The following is an 18,063-nucleotide window of genomic DNA, read 5'->3' on the forward strand; positions in this document are numbered from 1 at the left end:
TACTCTATCAGCCTACCCAGCATGTAATACGTTCTTTGTTAGAACTCAACGCGTTATTATTTTGCGCATAGATTGCAGAAATACGGGAAGGTTGATTATATTTAAAAGGCTTTGACATTGTTAAATGAAATAAGTGGAATTTCAAGTTGTAAGCAGAATACAAGTCATATCACCCACACGATATATGCTACCTGTATCATGTATGCTTTGCAAGGGTTTTGTAATACACAAACTCAACAAATAACCTCTGTTCTCGTTGCAATGCGTTTTTAATTCTTTCTTATACAGTAGGAATGGGGAAGAACACTATATCGTGGGTGTTCATATGACTTGTATTCTGCTTACAGCTTCGAAATTCCACTTATTTAGTTTAACAATGGCAAAGCCTTTTAAATATAATCAAAACGTTCCCGTATTTTTGCAATCTATGGGCAAAATAATAACGAGTTGAGTTATGCGGAGCGCAGTCAGTACACCCCGTAGTATTCCAATAACGCTATATATATAAACCATGCTGCATTCATTCGGAAAGGGTTTTGACAATAATTACACTACTGTCGCTATTTTACAATTAACTATAATGAATTACGGGGGGGCATACCGAACACGTCAGTCAAACTATTGCACAAAAGCTTATTTCCGCGTCTGCAGTCTCCATATTCCACCGCTGGGCGCCAGGTACGCATGGTCCGAGCTGTGCGTATATATACGCACAAAGTCAAGCACACGTTCAAATTGATAAGTCCCACAATTTGCTTAGAAGTGATCGTACGCACCAGTTAAACACCAGATCTAATGCAGTGCTGTAGAATAGCTACATGGAGAGAGTTAAACACCAGATCTAATGCAGTACTGTGGAATAGCTACATGGAGGAGAGTTAAACACCAGATCTAATGCAGTGCTGGGGAATAGCTACATGGAGAGAGAGTTAAACACCAGATCTAATGCAGTACTGTGGAATAGCTACATGGAGAGAGCGTTAAACACCAGATCTAATGCAGTGCTGTGGAATAGCTACATGGAGAGAGAGTTAAACACCAGATCGAATGCAGTGCTGTGGAATAGCTACATGGAGAGCTAAACACCAGATCTAATGCAGTGCTGTGGAATAGCTACATGGAGAGTTAAACACCAGATCGAATGCAGTGCTGTGGAATAGCTACATGGAGAGCTAAACACCAGATCTAATGCAGTGCTGTGGAATAGCTACATGGAGAGTTAAACACCAGATCTAATGCAGTGCTGTGGAATAGCTACATGGAGAGTTAAACACCAGATCTAATGCAGTGCTGTGGAATAGCTACATGGAGAGTTAAACACCAGATCTAATGCAGTGCTGTGGAATAGCTACATGGAGAGAGAGTTAAACACCAGATCTAATGCAGTGCTGTGGAATAGCTACATGGAGAGAGAGTTAAACACAGTGGTGCAGTGCTGGTATAACTCGGTATAACGGCGTTATACCTCGGTCACTGAGGCTGAAGTACGCGCAATCGCTTTTTACATGGCATTATCCAACCGGACTCCCGGAGAAGCATGCAGCTGCAGAGCCGCAGAGCCAGCGGCGCTCTCTGCGCCGCGCGCTGACGGCCGCGCTGTGAGGCAATAGTATCCAGCTGCAGGACGAGAGCAGCCAAAAAAAACTGTGCATGCGCGCGCGCGCGCGTGGAGCGTTTGACCTACTGTCAATTTGCCACTGCACCACTGGTTAAACACCAGATCTAATGCAGTGCTGTGGAATAGCTACATGGAGAGAGTTAAACACCAGATCTAATGCAGTGCTGTGGAATAGCTACATGGAGAGTTAAACACCAGATCTAATGCAGTGCTGTGGAATAGCTACATGGAGAGCTAAACACCAGATCTAATGCAGTGCTGTGGAATAGCTACATGGAGAGCTAAACACCAGATCTAATGCAGTGCTGTGGAATAGCTACATGGAGAGAGAGCTAAACACCAGATCTAATGCACAAAGATTCAAGATAGAAGTAAAGAGATGGCTTAAAGGAGAGTAGTAACGCACCAGGTAGAGTAGGGCTTATGGTTTTAGTGTAGTTTAGGATCGTTTTTTTTATATTTTTATAATGAGGATACAGTATATAGTGGTAGGATGTTGTAGGGATGCTCGATATTGGCTTTTTTACCGATACCGATATACCGATATTGTCCAACTCTTCATTTCCGATACCGATATCAACCGATACCGATATATGCAGGGTCCCCCCCCCCCCCCCCCCCCCCCCAAAAATGGAATAATTTCAGGTAATTAACATTACATATCTCTTGTTGTGGAATTAACACAACATTATGCATACTTTTGACAATAAATAAAATCAGAATTTGTTCTTACTTGCTTGCCTGGGTAAATAAAGGTTATAGAAATGTAAAAAAATAAAAGTATATATAATATATATATTTTTTTTTGAAAACCGATAGATATTTTCCGATATCACATTTTAATGCCGATATCGGCCGATAATATCGGTAGGCCGATAATATCGGACATCCCTAATTTCATTATTAGATAGAGTTGGTAGATTGAGATTCAAATAAATTTGTATTGATTGTTTAAAGCCCACCTTGCAGGTTAAACCCTACTGATCAATTATGGGTAGTTTACATCATTGGTATATAATTTCATTATTTATTTTTTTCCATTTGACGCCGGAAATGCCACTCAGAATTAAATGTAATCGCCAAGGACGACTTAACACGTCATTCTCCACCATGCCTAATCTGCCAATGACGTCTTACAGCGTCTTTGAGATCAATATTTCAAAAATCTGTCATGGCAATCATATTTCACCCACGGAGACTTGAGACTTGCTGTTGATCTCCTCTCAACTCTCCAACGGTTCAAGACCGCCATCTGGTGGCCGATCGGCGAATCGCCTAAACCGGAAGTGACATGCCGGAAGTGGTGCTCACCCATATTTAGTCCGGCCACTCGCTATCGATAGCGGGACTCCAGCTTGATACACTGGATAGTGATCCGTTGCCAATAACTCGATAAACAACATGATTTGGACGTATATATTATTATACAACCTGGAAATGGATCGCATATATCAACATCCCATAATAGAGATATTTCTGCTCCACGCTGATCGCCCAACGCTACGAGGAAGCTGCGGTGAGTTTCAGCGTGTTTGATTATTATTAAACATACACACTGCTCCGATCAACATATCACCCATACTAAATAAATTATTTAACGTCGGCCACGGACTTATAAACCCCCCCCCCTCCGGTCACCAGCAGATGATGAGGCATGACGTGTAGGACCTTGTACAATTGAAATTTTTTATCTGACGTCAATCGGTATCAAACTACATTTGATGATCCAATATATGTATTTAGGGCTATAACTCACGTTCTGCAGAATGCTGCAGAAAACAATAAAAACATATTTATACTGGGCGGCTAGGTGGTGTAGTGGTCTAAGGCACTCGCCACCAGTGTGGAGACGCTAGGATTCGCGTGTTCGAATCCAGCTCTCCACATTGTTTTTCAGTTTGGCTGGTCGTCCGCAGTAATACACATTGGCCGTATTACGGGGAGGGAAAAACTGAAGGGTGGGGATCGAACGTTGTGAACAAGCGACTCCTACAAGTCGGTTGGTGCGCCTGCGCAGTAGAATCAGGAAGTGTCGGGGGCAGCGTGAGCCTCCCACGCGTTACTCCTCGACACTGATAGATCGAGCTGCGCAGGTGAAAAGATGCGACTGCTGTTACCTCAAGTACCGGAGGGGACTTGTGCTATGTATGACTTAGTCCTCACTGCAGCCGGCTTGTGGGAGGCAAGAAACAGCGTTCGTGACAGGGGAGGGTTGAATTGGATGATACGAAATTGGGATGGGAGAAAAATATAGAAAAATGGGAGAAAAAGTGGATCAAAAAAAAAAAAAAAACATATTTATACTTTAGACCGTATTTTAGTATGAATATGTGAATGAAAAAGTAGAACGTTGCTACATCCTAAACGATAGATACTTGACGTTGAATGGGCCATAGTAATGTCAATTTAGCAATACAATTTAAAAAGTTATAGCCCTGCAAAGAAGGGGAACATCTCCATAGACAAATAGAGCTGGCAGAGGACAATATAAGGATGGATATAAGCGTGGCAGAGAAAGGGTTAAAAAGGTCCACGCACGAATAACATGGACGAGCAAATTAAAAAGCTTATCAGAGCTATCAGGGCCATGACGTCACGTGGGGTATCTTTCCCCTACTTCTGATCCACAAGGAATTTTGACGAGTGCAGAAAGCTATTTCCTTGATCCAAATGGACGCCTTACAAGACGCAAATGGGTTTAATCGTCGGAGACTTTGATGGACCAGCTACAACTGGTTGAAACAAGGTAGTTATAATGTTTTTAATGTCGTAAAAAAAGAACTACATTTACCACTAGGCAGCCTGTTGTTCAGTACAGCAGCGCTACTGGTCTGTGGGCTGTCGCCTTATCCCCGGGGTAATAGTATCAAGCTGGCTATATGGCTCTGGCTAACGTTACCCCGCTAACGTTAGCATTGTCTACTGTCGTGCATGTAAAAGAGTTTTGGGAACGAGTAAAATGTGTAGGTCCTCTTCTCAGACCTGTGGGGCAAAGCACTGCTGCACACACCATTTTAAATCGGGTGATGTTAGGAGTTTCGAGAATGCTGGCTAGCAAGCGTATCATGTTGATACGATAGTAGCCCCTTTAGCTCCACTCGGTGCATCAGTGACGATAGCTATGAGCTAACTAACGCTACAAGCTCAAACACCTTATAACTACTACTATTGTCGTGTCCATAAGTTCCCTGGCATAATACTTGTGAGGACAAAGGTATACAAAGAGGAGAGAACCATTTTAAATCGGGTGATGTTAGGAGTTTCGAGAATGCTGGCTGCTAAGCTAAGCTACGTTAGCTAACTTAGCTAGCTTCTAACGGTGTATACACTATGTACAACGACACAATGATTTTCATTATTACAAATATGGTAACGTGGTTGTGGCTTTTACAAATAGTGGTTAGCTTTAGAGATGGATGCTATGATCACGGAGCAATAGTGTTGTTAGGTGACCGTGAAACAGATACATTTTCATTCATTACTCCTCGGCTAGTAGTAGCAAGGCTCTCTGCCTGCCACTAGCTGTGTGTGACTCTCAGAGCCCCCTGGTGCCCTGCACCTCACGTGACGTCAGCATTTCGATTAAACGCGCACGTTATGAACCATTGATTAAAATATCCACGTGCGTGGTGATTGTGTTGGGCAGACAAACTGTTTGATAAAAACGCTAAACTGGGCCAATTTCAATAATCTTTTTTTCCTTCTTCATGAAAGTCACCGTTGGCCTAGTCCACATTGTTTATTGAACAAAAATACAACCTGCAAGTTGGCCTTTAAGTTAGTTTTGATTTTGTAAATAATGCTATCGATTGTTTTAATGCTTTGTGTTTTACGTATGAGTTCTGTTCCAATGTGGTTTTTTGTATGTTGTCTGCCTCGATGGAAATACATTTTTGGGGGATGATTTTAGCAAGTTTAATTCCCTGACAACCTGTGTTTTTAATGTATATGATTTATGCATGTATGTTTTAACCCTTTTGTCATGTTCTATTCGAACTAGTTTTGGTCATTGTGTTTTTCCCTCTTGTGGATGTTTTGAGTAGTGCACTCATTTTATTGAGCTTGTTCTAGCTTTGACGCTGATTCAGTCATGTGACGCTGCCAGGTCAGCTATTTTCATTATCCAGACGGTGTTTTGCCATGAGGTCATTCAGGGGTACTACGACTATGCTTGCACCTCATGGTACCAAAGCACCTCAAAGGCGCTAAAAACAAAATTACAAACATCTCAAAACAAACTGGTCAGACTACTGCTTGACCTTACTCCTAGAACCCACCTCACCCCTGCCCACTTTGACAACCTAGGATGGCTTAGAGTAGACGACAGAGTACAGCAACTTGCAATGGGCCTGGTCTACAAGATACACTACACGACCAAGGTACCCATGTACATGTCAAAATACTTCCCAAAGGTCAGTGAATACCACGATCACAACACCAGAGGGAGCTCCACAAATCATGTTAAACCCAGATTCGGCTCAAATAAGGGACTAAACACGTTTCGCAATTATGCCACATCAATGTGGAACGCCCTACCCAAAGCTGTAAAGGAATGTGGATCACTACCCACTTTCAAAACCTCTCTCAAGGGACACCTACGGGAGACTGCAATTCAACACTGGCCCCTGTAAATATCCTAACCCAACCCCCTCCAATGTACAGTCATTTACCTAGTATGGTTTTGTCAATAGTCCAATGTACAATTTTGTTTGTTTGTACAGTGTCTCCCCCCCCCCCCCCCCTCAATGTACAGTTTTACTTGTTTATACAGTGTGCCCCCCCCCCCCCCCCAACCACCTCCAATGTAAATTACCCAGTATGGTTGTCAATATCCCAATGTACCCAACCCCCCCCCACCCAACCTCCTCCAATGTACAGTTTCTACGTCAAATGTATATACTCCCTTTTCTTGACTCCTTCTGTATCACAAACAGTACTGTATTTGCAAATCTGGTATGTCATAAATGTATAGATGTAGCAGTACTGACTATCTGTATGTCATGTATGTCATATATGTCCTGATGAATTGAAAATGGGGGACCCTGATGTAAACAAGACGAAAGTCTTTCTCTGGTCTGCATCCCCTTAACAATTGTGTGTATTGAGCTGTACTGTATTGTACCCATTCTGCAATCTGTTAATAAAGTTTTCAATCAATTCAATCAATCAATCAGGTCTGCTCTCAGCTGCAGCTCCTATTTTCCAGCTCTGTTTGTGCCTTGGAAATTATTGCTTGTAAGTTTGTATTGTGCAAGCATCATATTGTATTTCATTTATAGATGTGTGAGTCATCTGTGAATGCTCAGTTAACATGTTTGCTTCGTTTTGGATATATTTGTGTTAGCTCCTGGTTAGCCTACCTGTATTGCTAATGCTATGCTAATCTCAGTCAGCTCAAAGGACTTTCGGTTTCATATTTTAGTTGAGTGAACTTTGGACATATTGTACTTGTATTGTATACTGTAATGCAATGTCATTGACACCAATTGTGTGATACATATTCTTTTTTGTGTATTTCAGTTTTACAAAATTTGTAATGGAGAACAGACAACAGTAAAGACAATCAACTTTGCTCCAGCCTCTGCATCTCCTTTACTCTTGTTCACTACCCGTTGATTTGTGTACAGACACACACTGAGGGCGGAATACCTTTCACTACCACACTACAGAAGTTTAACCGTCTGTAGTGTGGTTGTTAAAGGGTTAACACTTTGTCGTGTGGCAGTGAAAGGGTTAACCTTCTGTATTGTCGCAGTGAAGGGGTTAACCATTTTGGTAGTATGGCAGTGAAAGGGTTCAATTGAGTCACTGGGCTGTGGTACCTTTTGGAGGCTTGGAGCAGAGGCTCTGATAGGCACCTAGTATGTTGGCCAGTGAGGGTCCTCTTTCCAGCTGCGCCTCGGCTTGGCTGCAGACCTTTTGGGAAAAGGAGAGAACATAAACAGTATAACACTACCGTTCAAAAGTTTGGAGTCACTTCCCAATTCCCTTGTTTTTTTAAAGGCATTGTTTTTTTTCAATGAAGATAACATTAAATTAATCAGAAATACACTCTATACATTGTTAATGTGGTAAATGACTATTCTAGCTGCAAACATCTGTTTTTTTTTTTTTTGTCTTTTTCCCCCTCCATTTTCCTCCGATTTTCTCCCATCCCAATGTTAGTCGTATGCCAATTCCCAGTCCCTTCCTGGTCGCTGCGCTTTACCCCCCACAGTCAGATCATTTGGGAGAGTGGAGGCTACCACGTGCTTCCTCCGACACACGTCCAGCCAATCACCGCTTCTTTTCACCTGGCAGCGCGGATTCTCATTGAGAGGGCGTAGCGTGTGGGAGGACCACACTATCCCCCTCACGTCCAATCCGCGCTTAGCAGGCGCCCCGACCGAACTGTAGGAGTCGCTGTTTACAACGACCCGGACCCACCCCGCCAGCTTCTCCCACCCTCTGATACAGCCAATTGTATCAGTGCAGACGGCCAGCCAAGCTGGTGACAACCCCGGAGCTGTGAGCTGGATTCGAACAGGCGAACCAAGCTCACAGATCCGGGGCTGGTGACGAACGCAATCTCCGCTCGACCACCTAACCGCCTCAAACATCTGTTTTTTAATGGAATATCTATATAGGTGTATAGAAGTTTTTACCTTTGGCGCATGACAATTAGAGGGCTGCCCGCCGTGTGGCGTGTAGACGTGTAGTTCATAACGATACTCTTGTGCGAGTACAGATTATAGCCGCTCGTCTTTTTTTTCTCCGCCGCGAGATCGTTAAAAAACTACAAGTCCCACATCGCACTCAAGTCAACGGTCCAATCACAGTAGAGTGACGTAACTGGTTTCATGAGAAAAAAAGCAAATGACCAATCGGAAGCTATCATTTGGCTTGTTTACTTCCATCTGCTCTAGTCTATATCGGACCTCCAAGGGCTAACGTTACTGTTTAAACAATGACCCAGTCAACTATTCACTTTTAGTTTAATACATGACGAGGCATTGTCTAACTGTTGTGAAGGGCCAGATTAAACCGAATATATATATTTATTTATATATATATATTTAATTGTATTTGTATATTCTCTAATATTCCCTGATATCCCTTGTATATTCCTTGTACAATATGCATTGAATATCCATTCTAGCCTACTGAACATCCCATAATAGTCTCCATTCTACTATTGGTCGAGACCTTGGTGCCAGGCTGCCATACCCCTCAGACCCAGTTCAAACGTACCGCTCCACATGTACGAACAAGTCCTAGTTCCGCGTAGGAATCTGGCTACCGCACCACTAATGGGACTATTTGTTCATAGTGCGTATATATACTGCGCTACTAAAGTAGGACTTTCTTTTCAGTCCAGTTTCTTACCCTCCAATAGAGTCACAGACGTAAAGCCTCCCCGCGACGCCACGTGTGGGAGTAAGGCCAAGTTCGCCTACCATCGGTATTGAGACATCGTGTATATTAATATTTGAATAGTCATATTTGGCACTATATCGTCGAGTTGGACGTAGTCTATTAAGCTAATAATAGTCTGTTAATATATAGTGCTTCGTGCGGTGAGAATACTACCGTAGTCAGTACCCCATCGTTTCGGGCAGAGAACTGGCTGCTTACCCAGGGTGGTTGACCCCATGTGAAGCTGCACCCGAGGAGCCCCAGAGCCGACGAGCGAGTGGACCTGTATACCGGATTATTCTACCGACGACAGCCCGCCTTCCCAGGCACGGATTATGCTTTGTATACTTTGATTATTCCATGGATAAAGACCCCCGACACTGCCGTGTGTTGGAACCCCCCCCCCTGGAGAGGACGCAAGGTGAGGAGACGCTCTGCAAGACGAGGTCGCTTCACGTCTCTCCCCCGTGGACCGGAGAGAGCCGGCCCACAAAGAGTCCACCTGCTTTCATCTGTGGTCCAAGGATCGCCGGCGCATTGAACGGCACTACAGTGGGTTCACCTGGGATACCCTTGGCCGGACGAGGCAGCCGGATTCTACCCCCCCCCCCCTCCTACTCCTGTCGGCTTACAAGCGACCGGATTAACCCCCTCTAGTGTATCTAGTATATAATCATTAAAGTATCATTGCTGTTATTCCTTAACTATTCCAGGTCGTATATTTACCACCTGCGCCTTCAGAGATTGGACATTCTCTATTGATATACCGACGAATACTCTTTGCCATAAAAGTGCATACTATTTCAATTCATAAATGTAATTAAGTGATTAAGTGCTTGTTCTACACACCATCGCTGTGTAGAAATAAAGACCTGTTTCGACTTCGTACATTTGTGTTGGATCCGTTTCATCTACGTGAGTGTTTATGATAATATATTTATGCCGTGTACTGGGTGGCCGAATATTAAGTACAAAGGTAGTGGTAGTAAGTATCATATCTAGTAATACAGTCAGGGAATTGTACCCCTCAGTTACACTAACGGTATCTAGCTGGCTAGCTACTGATAGCTGCTGATATCAACAAATGCTCCAGCAATAGTCTACTCGAGTGCATAATACCTCCGGTCCCTCGTTAGCTAGCTTAGCTAGCTCACGTTGATCCATCTGTCCCAGTAAACTAAATTGTCTTAAAGGGGAACTATCTTATAAATGGCCTTTTTGAGTGTTTAGCATTGTTTCCTAGCTATGTGAACTTATATTAATATGATCTATGTCTCAAAATTCTCATATTGGCGCATTCTTCCAATTCTCCTCTCACAATATTCACCCTCACTGAACTGAGTCATTTGAAAATGTGCCTATATGTGATGTCATATAGTCACTGCTGCATGTTAATGTTCAGGCGAACACGACGCTCCGCAGTGGTTTAGGAGCCCAGGCTCAAAACAGCTCGAGATCTTGAGGTAGAAAAATGCTGTTTTTGAGGACTTGATTAGAAATACAAAACAATGAATAAAAAAAATATATATATTACAGAGGTGTTCCATAGACTCACAGGAATTGTGTAAAAGTGCCCAAATAGTGAAAGAAATAGTAAAATAGTTCCCCTTTAACGTTATCTACCGGGCTAGCAGTAGCTACAGATAGCTCCTGATATCAATGTCTTATAACATTGATTGAATGCGTATTCTAGCTGAGGGCATGTTGAATGTGATTTGACAAAAGAACGGTAACGTTATAAATAGGTCCAGCTGCATCGCCGGAGAATCCTTGCATGCTGAATGTAGGGTCTAGCTGAATATAGGGTCTAGCTGCAGGGCCGGAGAATCCTTGCTGGAGCTGGAGGCTACTCAAGTATACACACAGACAGTGGAGCTGTTTGCAGATAGCAAGCATTTTGACTTATTGCGTGGTGGCGATGTCTCGCAGATAATACAACTACAAGTATGATTATATAATATATATTTTATTTAAAAAAATTTTTTTTATATAAAATATATATATATATTTTTTTTTTAATCAAACAAATTTTGGCAGGTAAGAAATATGCTTGGCGGGTAGACTCTTCCCATCTACCCGCCACTGGCCGGTGAGTCAAAAAGTTAATTTCGCTCCCTGGTTACAAAGCTAATGGATGAATAGAAAAACCTTGAAAACCCTTGTGCAATTACATTAGCACAGCTGACAACGGTTTTGCTGGTTAGAGCAGCTATAGAACTGGCCTTCCTTTGAGCTAGTTGAGTATCTGGAGCTGAAGTGCCAATCCAACGTGTGGGAGGTGCTTCAGGAAGCGTGGGGTGAAATGTCTTCAGATTCCCTCAACAAATTAACAACTAGAATGCCAAAGGTCTGCAATGCTGTAATTGCTGCAAAGGGAGCATTCTTTGACGAAAGCAAAGTTTGAAGGACAAAATTGTTATTTCAAATAAAAATCATTATTTCTAACCTTGTCAACTATATTTTCTATTAATTTTCCAACTCATTTGATAAATAAAAGTGTGAGTTTTCATGGAAAACACGAAATTGTCTGGGAGACCCTAAACTTTACGGTAGTGTATGATTAAAGCTTCAGTGCTCCACCTATTCACCCTCTATTGACCTGGCCATCGTTATCTCTTGGTAAATGTGCAAATTCAAACAGGATTCAACTGAGATTGAACTTGGTCATCACATGTTTTGATCATAATGTTCCACAAGCCCTGAGAACCTCTTAAACCTTCCATATTTGAATAGGTTAAATTCAAAACACAAGGTTTATTACATATTAATTGAAATTGTTAATTGACACAGAGTATGAAAAACATACGGTTATCCTATAACCATAGTTATGAGTAATAGCGGCGCTCTGCGGCTGCCTAGTGGAACATATCCTATATCAATCTAACTACTGAATACATTTCACAACGTGTACATGTACACACCCATCCGCCTGGCCACACCCCCATCCACTCCTCTACATAAGCAGGGGTGTGGCCAGGGCCGCCTGGGAGAAATGGGAGGCCCTGTACGAGATGAAACGCGAGAGCGAGAGGGGGGGGGGGGTTGTGTTTCTCACATTGACGCTGTCTGTCTGTCGCGCGTCTACTGTGCCGAGTCAAGCGAGCACATTCAGCTGGGGACTAGAAAGGTGCGCTCAGTAGAGCACAGATGTCCGCTGCGCAGCCAGAGAAAATATGGAATTAATGTACTGTATGCATTCAGAAGTGCTGAATAAGTGTTTTATGGACCCATAATAGTGATTATTTTTTATTTAAGTTAAGTTTTGCCATAATCATATATTTTTCCATAATCATAATGTTCCACAACATTGGTAAAAAAAAATCTATTCTATGAATCATTTTCGGCCTTTCGGTTTTCGACCAACTGTTTTCTATTTTCGGTATCGGTTTCGGCCAAGAATTTCCCATTCGGTGCATCCCTAGTCAATATACAGTGTTATCGCTTTGTAACACTGTACAAATTTCTCCACAACACACATGTACAAGTGGCAGTAATGCAGAAAATCCAGCAAGGGAAGAAGCAGTGTAGAAAACAGGTGGAGTTTTTGCCTAGCAATGGGAATGCTTTGGCTGTACTGTGTAGATAGAACAAGTACACACTCTAGTGTTGATGTCTTTGTTTACAAGGCTTCAGGTATGGTTGCTCTGCTACAAACACAGTAGAGCAGCTGTGTGCACATCCAACCTGTTTTAGGAAAAATTGCAATGAACTGACCGACACAATTGACAACTATAAGCAATGCAATGCTCAGAGAGAGAGAGAGAGAGAGAGAGTCTGTGATGATCCAGACAGAGAGAGTCTGTGGTCCAGAGAGAGAGAGATGGGTCTGTGGTCCAGACAGAGAGAGAGAGAGAGAGAGATGGGTCTGTGGTCCAGACAGAGAGAGAGATAAGCAAGACAGCTAAGATGAGCCCCTAAAGGATATTCAACTTTTAATGGAAGAACAAAACAGAAGGAAAAGATAACTTCAAAGGCAACATGAATATACATAGATCCAAAAGGACAAAGATCAACACTTAAATCCAAAGAGAAGAGGATCTATACCAGAGAAAACAAAGTAGCAAGGAGCCAACGGCCGACATCAGCTAAGGAGGCTAACTGCAAATAGAGTAGCCAGGTACTGACATCAGGTACACACCGTTAGCTACGACAGCTAGCCGGCCCGTTTGGCTCAATATAACGTTAGCTACGTTAGCTACCCGGCCCGCTTTGGCTCAATATAACGTTAGCTACGTTAGCTAGCCGGCCCGCTTTGGCTCAATATAACGTTAGCTACGTTAGCTAGCCGGCCCGCTTTGGCTCAATATAACATTAGCTACGACAGCTAGCCGGCCCGCTTGGCTCAATATAACGTTAGCTACGTTAGCTAGCCGGCCCGCTTGGCTCATTATAACGTTAGCTACGTTAGCTAGCCGGCCCGCTTGGCTCAACATAACATTAGCTACGATAGCTAGCAGGCCCGCTAGCTCAACATAAGGTTAGCTACAATAGCTAGCCGGCCCGCTGGTCCAACAGAACGTCAGCTACGATAGCTAGCCGGCCCGCTGGCTCCACATAACGTTAGCCAACATAACGTAGCCACGATAGCTAGCCGGCCCGAGAGAGAGAGAGAGAGAGATATCTCCACGGCGGGAATAGAATAGAGTGCATTAAAAACTCACCAAACGTCCAAGAGGATGGAGACAACCGCGTGGAGTTGACGAAGTTCATCTGCCGAACGACCGTCCTCTTCATCTTGGCATAACAATGCTGCACGCGCTCTCTCTAGGTTAGCTAACGCTAGTTAGCCTTTAGCTAAGCTACTAGCCGACACGGCTATCCCGACTGAACCACACGTTAGCACTCGATATTATAACGTAGCTAAAGCTAACTAGCTGTCCCTGCCTTTAGCTAAGCCGACATGGCTAGCTTGACTGAACTTTCTAACATGCAACAACTTTCATCTTCAGTTCATCTGCCGAACGACCATCCTCTTCGTCTTGGCTGGCATAACCTCCAATGCTGCACGTGCGAAATAGTCAGACGCAGCTGACGCACGCCGGCCGACTGTACACATGTAACCCCTCCCTTCGTTGAAACCAATAGTATGTCTGCTGCAGAGCCCCAGAGCTCCAATAGTGTATCTGCAGTCTGCAGAGCCGCAGAGCCAGGAACAAGTCAGACACATTCTACAAACGTGTCTAATGTGAAATATATAAGCATATGAGCAAAACTAGATTTTAGGTCTGTGATAAAAAATGGCCTCACGGGAAGGGGGGCCTCAAATTTTTTTTTTTTTTTGTGCAAGGCCCCCCTTCCCGCGAGGCCCTGTGCGACCGCACTGCTCGCACACCCCCTGAGGCGGCCCTGGGTGTGGCCATACTAACAGCTCCTTCCCAAGTCTTTCACAACCGAAGGCGAAGACCACGGGGTCTTCAGGGAGTCAAGCGCAGAGCGCCGCTATTACTCATATAAGGCATAAAAAAATATATTGTTTGTTTCCTGTTGGTTGTCAGTTAAGGCATGGGTAGGTAGGGAATTTATTTTATTTTATTTAATTTTTTTATTCTTTCCCATGGCGACTATGGATAGGGAATTTCTTTATTTAATTAAAATGTTCACAACAACATGGATGCATGTACTCTGCCAGCATGTTTAATATCCATAATACTAAAGGTTTGACTAAGATTTCTATGAAACTTTATTATAAAAAAAAAAAAAAAAAAATTAAAACTCATAAAATATATTGGGTCGCACCTAAATCGGCAGGGTCGGTCGGCAACCGGAAACAAACAATATTTTTTGTTATGCCTAACTATGGTTATAGGATAACCGTATGTTATATATCGTATAGTAGGGCTGACCCCTATTAGTCGATTAATCGGTCGAAAGGGGCCGTAGTCGACTAACCAACCTCTTAGTCGAATAGTAAAACAAATATATAATCTTTTTATTTATTTTTTTAGATTTTTAGTCGACCAATAGTCGAATAACGGCAAATTTTGGCCAATTATAGTCGACCATCCAAATCCTTAGTCGGGGACAGCCCTATCGTATAGCTTACACTCTGCGCTGTCTAGTGGAACACAGGAGCTGAGCAGAGCGGAAGCCCGACAAATGTACCCGCTGAGGCACCCCACAACCATCAGAACCGGGGAGGACCCGAGCCCCCGGACCCCCCTAGTGGAGGACGGGAGGGAATCGGATCCAACTGTGCGAAGAGGGTTTAGCAACTCAACACACAGGGTGAGCAGACCGTGGGACTAACCTTCCCACAGAAGAACCCACGACTACACAGGCGCGCAACCCACATGCCACTAGGGAACGAACGGGAAGGGAAAAAAACCTGTTACAACCCCTAATATCACGGGGTCAAGGTCAAAAACCCAACCCTGTGGCAAGGCCGTAGCAGCAAAGCGCAAAGGAGGACCCAGCCCCAGGAAGGGACTGGACCCCCTGGAAAAAGGGGGCCTGGTGAGGCCAACGACGCCGCAGCATCGAGACCCCCCCAGGCGGTCACTAGTGACACCACCCCCCACATCGCCAGCGTATCGGACAGGGCCCATCTATGAGCAGGCCCTTCCCCCCTACAGCACGCCGCCCTGAAGCACTCAAGAGGCTACACCCCCACAGCGGGACCAGGCAGCGCACCGGGGAGACAACCCCCAAAGAGGTTGATCCCTCAATCCAGGCAACAGGTCAAAAGGACTCGACCTGAGCCTGGAGCACTGCGGACTAGACAGGCGCCAAAGGGGTCTGCTGAAAACAGCACCCCGGCGGAAGGGGCATACGGTATGCTATGCACCATGTCGCAGCCTCCACACAAAAAAACACCCTCTAGAGGGGCCGATGGCAGAGAAGGCTGACACGATTGGCAGACGTCATGAAAGGTGCAGGGGCACACTCGCAGGCAGACAGGGTCAAGCCTGGCCTAACCCGAGAGTCGACTCCGCTACCAACACACCTGGAAACCAATCAACACCCAGTTCTCAAGAAGGGGTTAACCCAGGCCAACAGGTCGACGAGAACGAGTCCGGACATGGGCCCGGCGGACCGGGACGTACACAGGGATGCCAGAGGGGTACAAGAACCACCTCGACAGCCCCCTCCCAGCCCCGCCAAGCAGGAGAAGAGAGGGGCGAAAAAAGAATGGAGAAGGACCAGGCTTGTTTAGCACAGCGCAAGGTACAACACAATATGGACCAAGCAATAGTGAAGGATAACACGCAGTGACATAACCACGAACACCTCCATAACATCAAACCCTGCAACACACGGGCCAACCCGGCATTTTCCCCCCGAAAAAGCACAAGTCCTTCAGGGTACCAGAACAGCAGATCTGTGCCCCGGCGGACAACGGGTTAACTGACCTGGTCCGGCGCGACCAGAACCAGTCCCGTGTCCTAATCACGCCACCATCCCCAGTTCTAAGAGGGGGGTAGGTACGCGTGTCGACAGGGAGCGAAATTAACTTTTTGACTCACCGGCCAGTGGCGGGTAGATGGGAAGAATCTACCCGCCAAGCATATTTCTTACCTGCCAAATTCTTTTTGATAAAAAATATATATATATATATATTTTATATAAAAAATTTTTTAAATAAAATATATATTATATAATCATACTTGTAGTTGTATTATCTGCGAGACATCGCCACCACGCAATAAGTCAAAATGCTCGCTATCTGCAAACAGCTCCAAAAAGGATTCTCCTGTGCTGCAGCGGGACCCTATACTAATACTCTACATTCAGCATGCAAGGATTCTCCGGCGCTGCAGCTGGACCCTATTGGTATAATGTTAGGGTTCTTTGGTCAAATCACATTCATAAAGCCCTCAGCTACAATACGCATTGAATCAATGTTATAAGACATTGATATCAGGAGCTATCTGTAGCTACTGCTAGCCCGCTAGGTAACGTTAAGACAATTTAGTTTACTGGGACATATAGATCTAACGTGAGCTAGCTAACGTGAGCTAGCTAACGAGGGAACGGAGGTATTATGCACTCGAGTCGACTATTGCTGGAGCATTTGTTGATATCAGTAGCTAGCCAGCTAGATACCGTTAGACAATGCCTCGTCATGTATTAAACTAAAAGTGAATAGTTGACTGGGTCATTGTTTAAACAGTAACGGTAGCTCATGGAGGTCCGGTCTAGACTAGAGCAGACTGCCTCTGTGTTGATACGAGCAGAAGCCAATAGTATCCCGCTGCAGGGCTGGCCCGGCTGGGCGGATATGACTCGTTGCCACGTTTTTTTTCAAAATAAGAATATCATACGAACCGAATGCTGCTAACTGCCGGAGCCATCGATATTATGACTCTAGCTGCGCTTGGGGCGGAAATGAGATCCGCACAGATTTTCAAAATAAGAGTATCGTTATGAACTACACGTCCACACGCCGGGCAGACCCCCCAGTGGCAAGCGCCAAAAGTAAAAACTGAGCGCCCCTGGCGGGCGGCGGGCTTTAATTTCGCCCCCTGCGTGTCGATCCAAAATATCACAGAGGGTGCCACCAAGACGGTCAGAACATAAAGCACCGCGCCCGGTGGCCCACCCCAAAAGCGTGAGACCCCTCCGCCAATGCTTTGATCTATTCCGTTATCTCCCCCCAGAGATGAACGAGAATTCATCGAGACTAACCTAGTACACTGGCGCTCGGAAGAGACAAAACTCCATCCTAGTTGCCCCATAAAAACGCTGTTTCAATGATGAGCAACCAAGGCGCACAAGCCCATGCGTGGTTCCACACAGAAGCACCCAGGGCCAGCACTACACGTCGAGACCCAAAACATATCAATGGTAATTGTAACTGAGGGGTACAATTCCCTGACTGTATTGTTAGATATGATACTTACTACCACTACCTCTTGTACTTACACGTAGATGAAACGATCCAACACAAATGTACCAAGTCGAAAGTCTGCGTTTAATAATAATTAATACATAGCAAAAGGTATGTAGAGCAATCACTTAATTACATTTATGATTTGAAATAGGATGCACTTTTATGGCAAATGAGTATTCGTTGGTATATCAATAGAGAACGTCCAATCTCTGGTGGCGCA

General features: G+C 44.4%; 1 protein-coding gene across 1 annotated transcript in view; it reads right to left on the bottom strand.

The window, feature by feature from the left end:
* afg3l2 (AFG3-like AAA ATPase 2) overlaps positions 1-18,063 on the bottom strand; it is a 251,039-nt gene that overhangs the window by 196,540 nt on the left and 36,436 nt on the right. The window contains exon 2 of the mRNA XM_084311762.1: positions 7,441-7,534. Within this exon, the coding sequence (XP_084167888.1) occupies positions 7,441-7,534 (94 nt within the window). The remainder of the gene's footprint in view (positions 1-7,440; positions 7,535-18,063) is intronic.

The sequence above is a fragment of the Notolepis coatsorum genome (genome assembly GCF_963971535.1).
Source record: "Notolepis coatsorum genome assembly, chromosome: 4".
NCBI classification, from domain to species: domain Eukaryota; kingdom Metazoa; phylum Chordata; class Actinopteri; order Aulopiformes; family Paralepididae; genus Notolepis; species Notolepis coatsorum.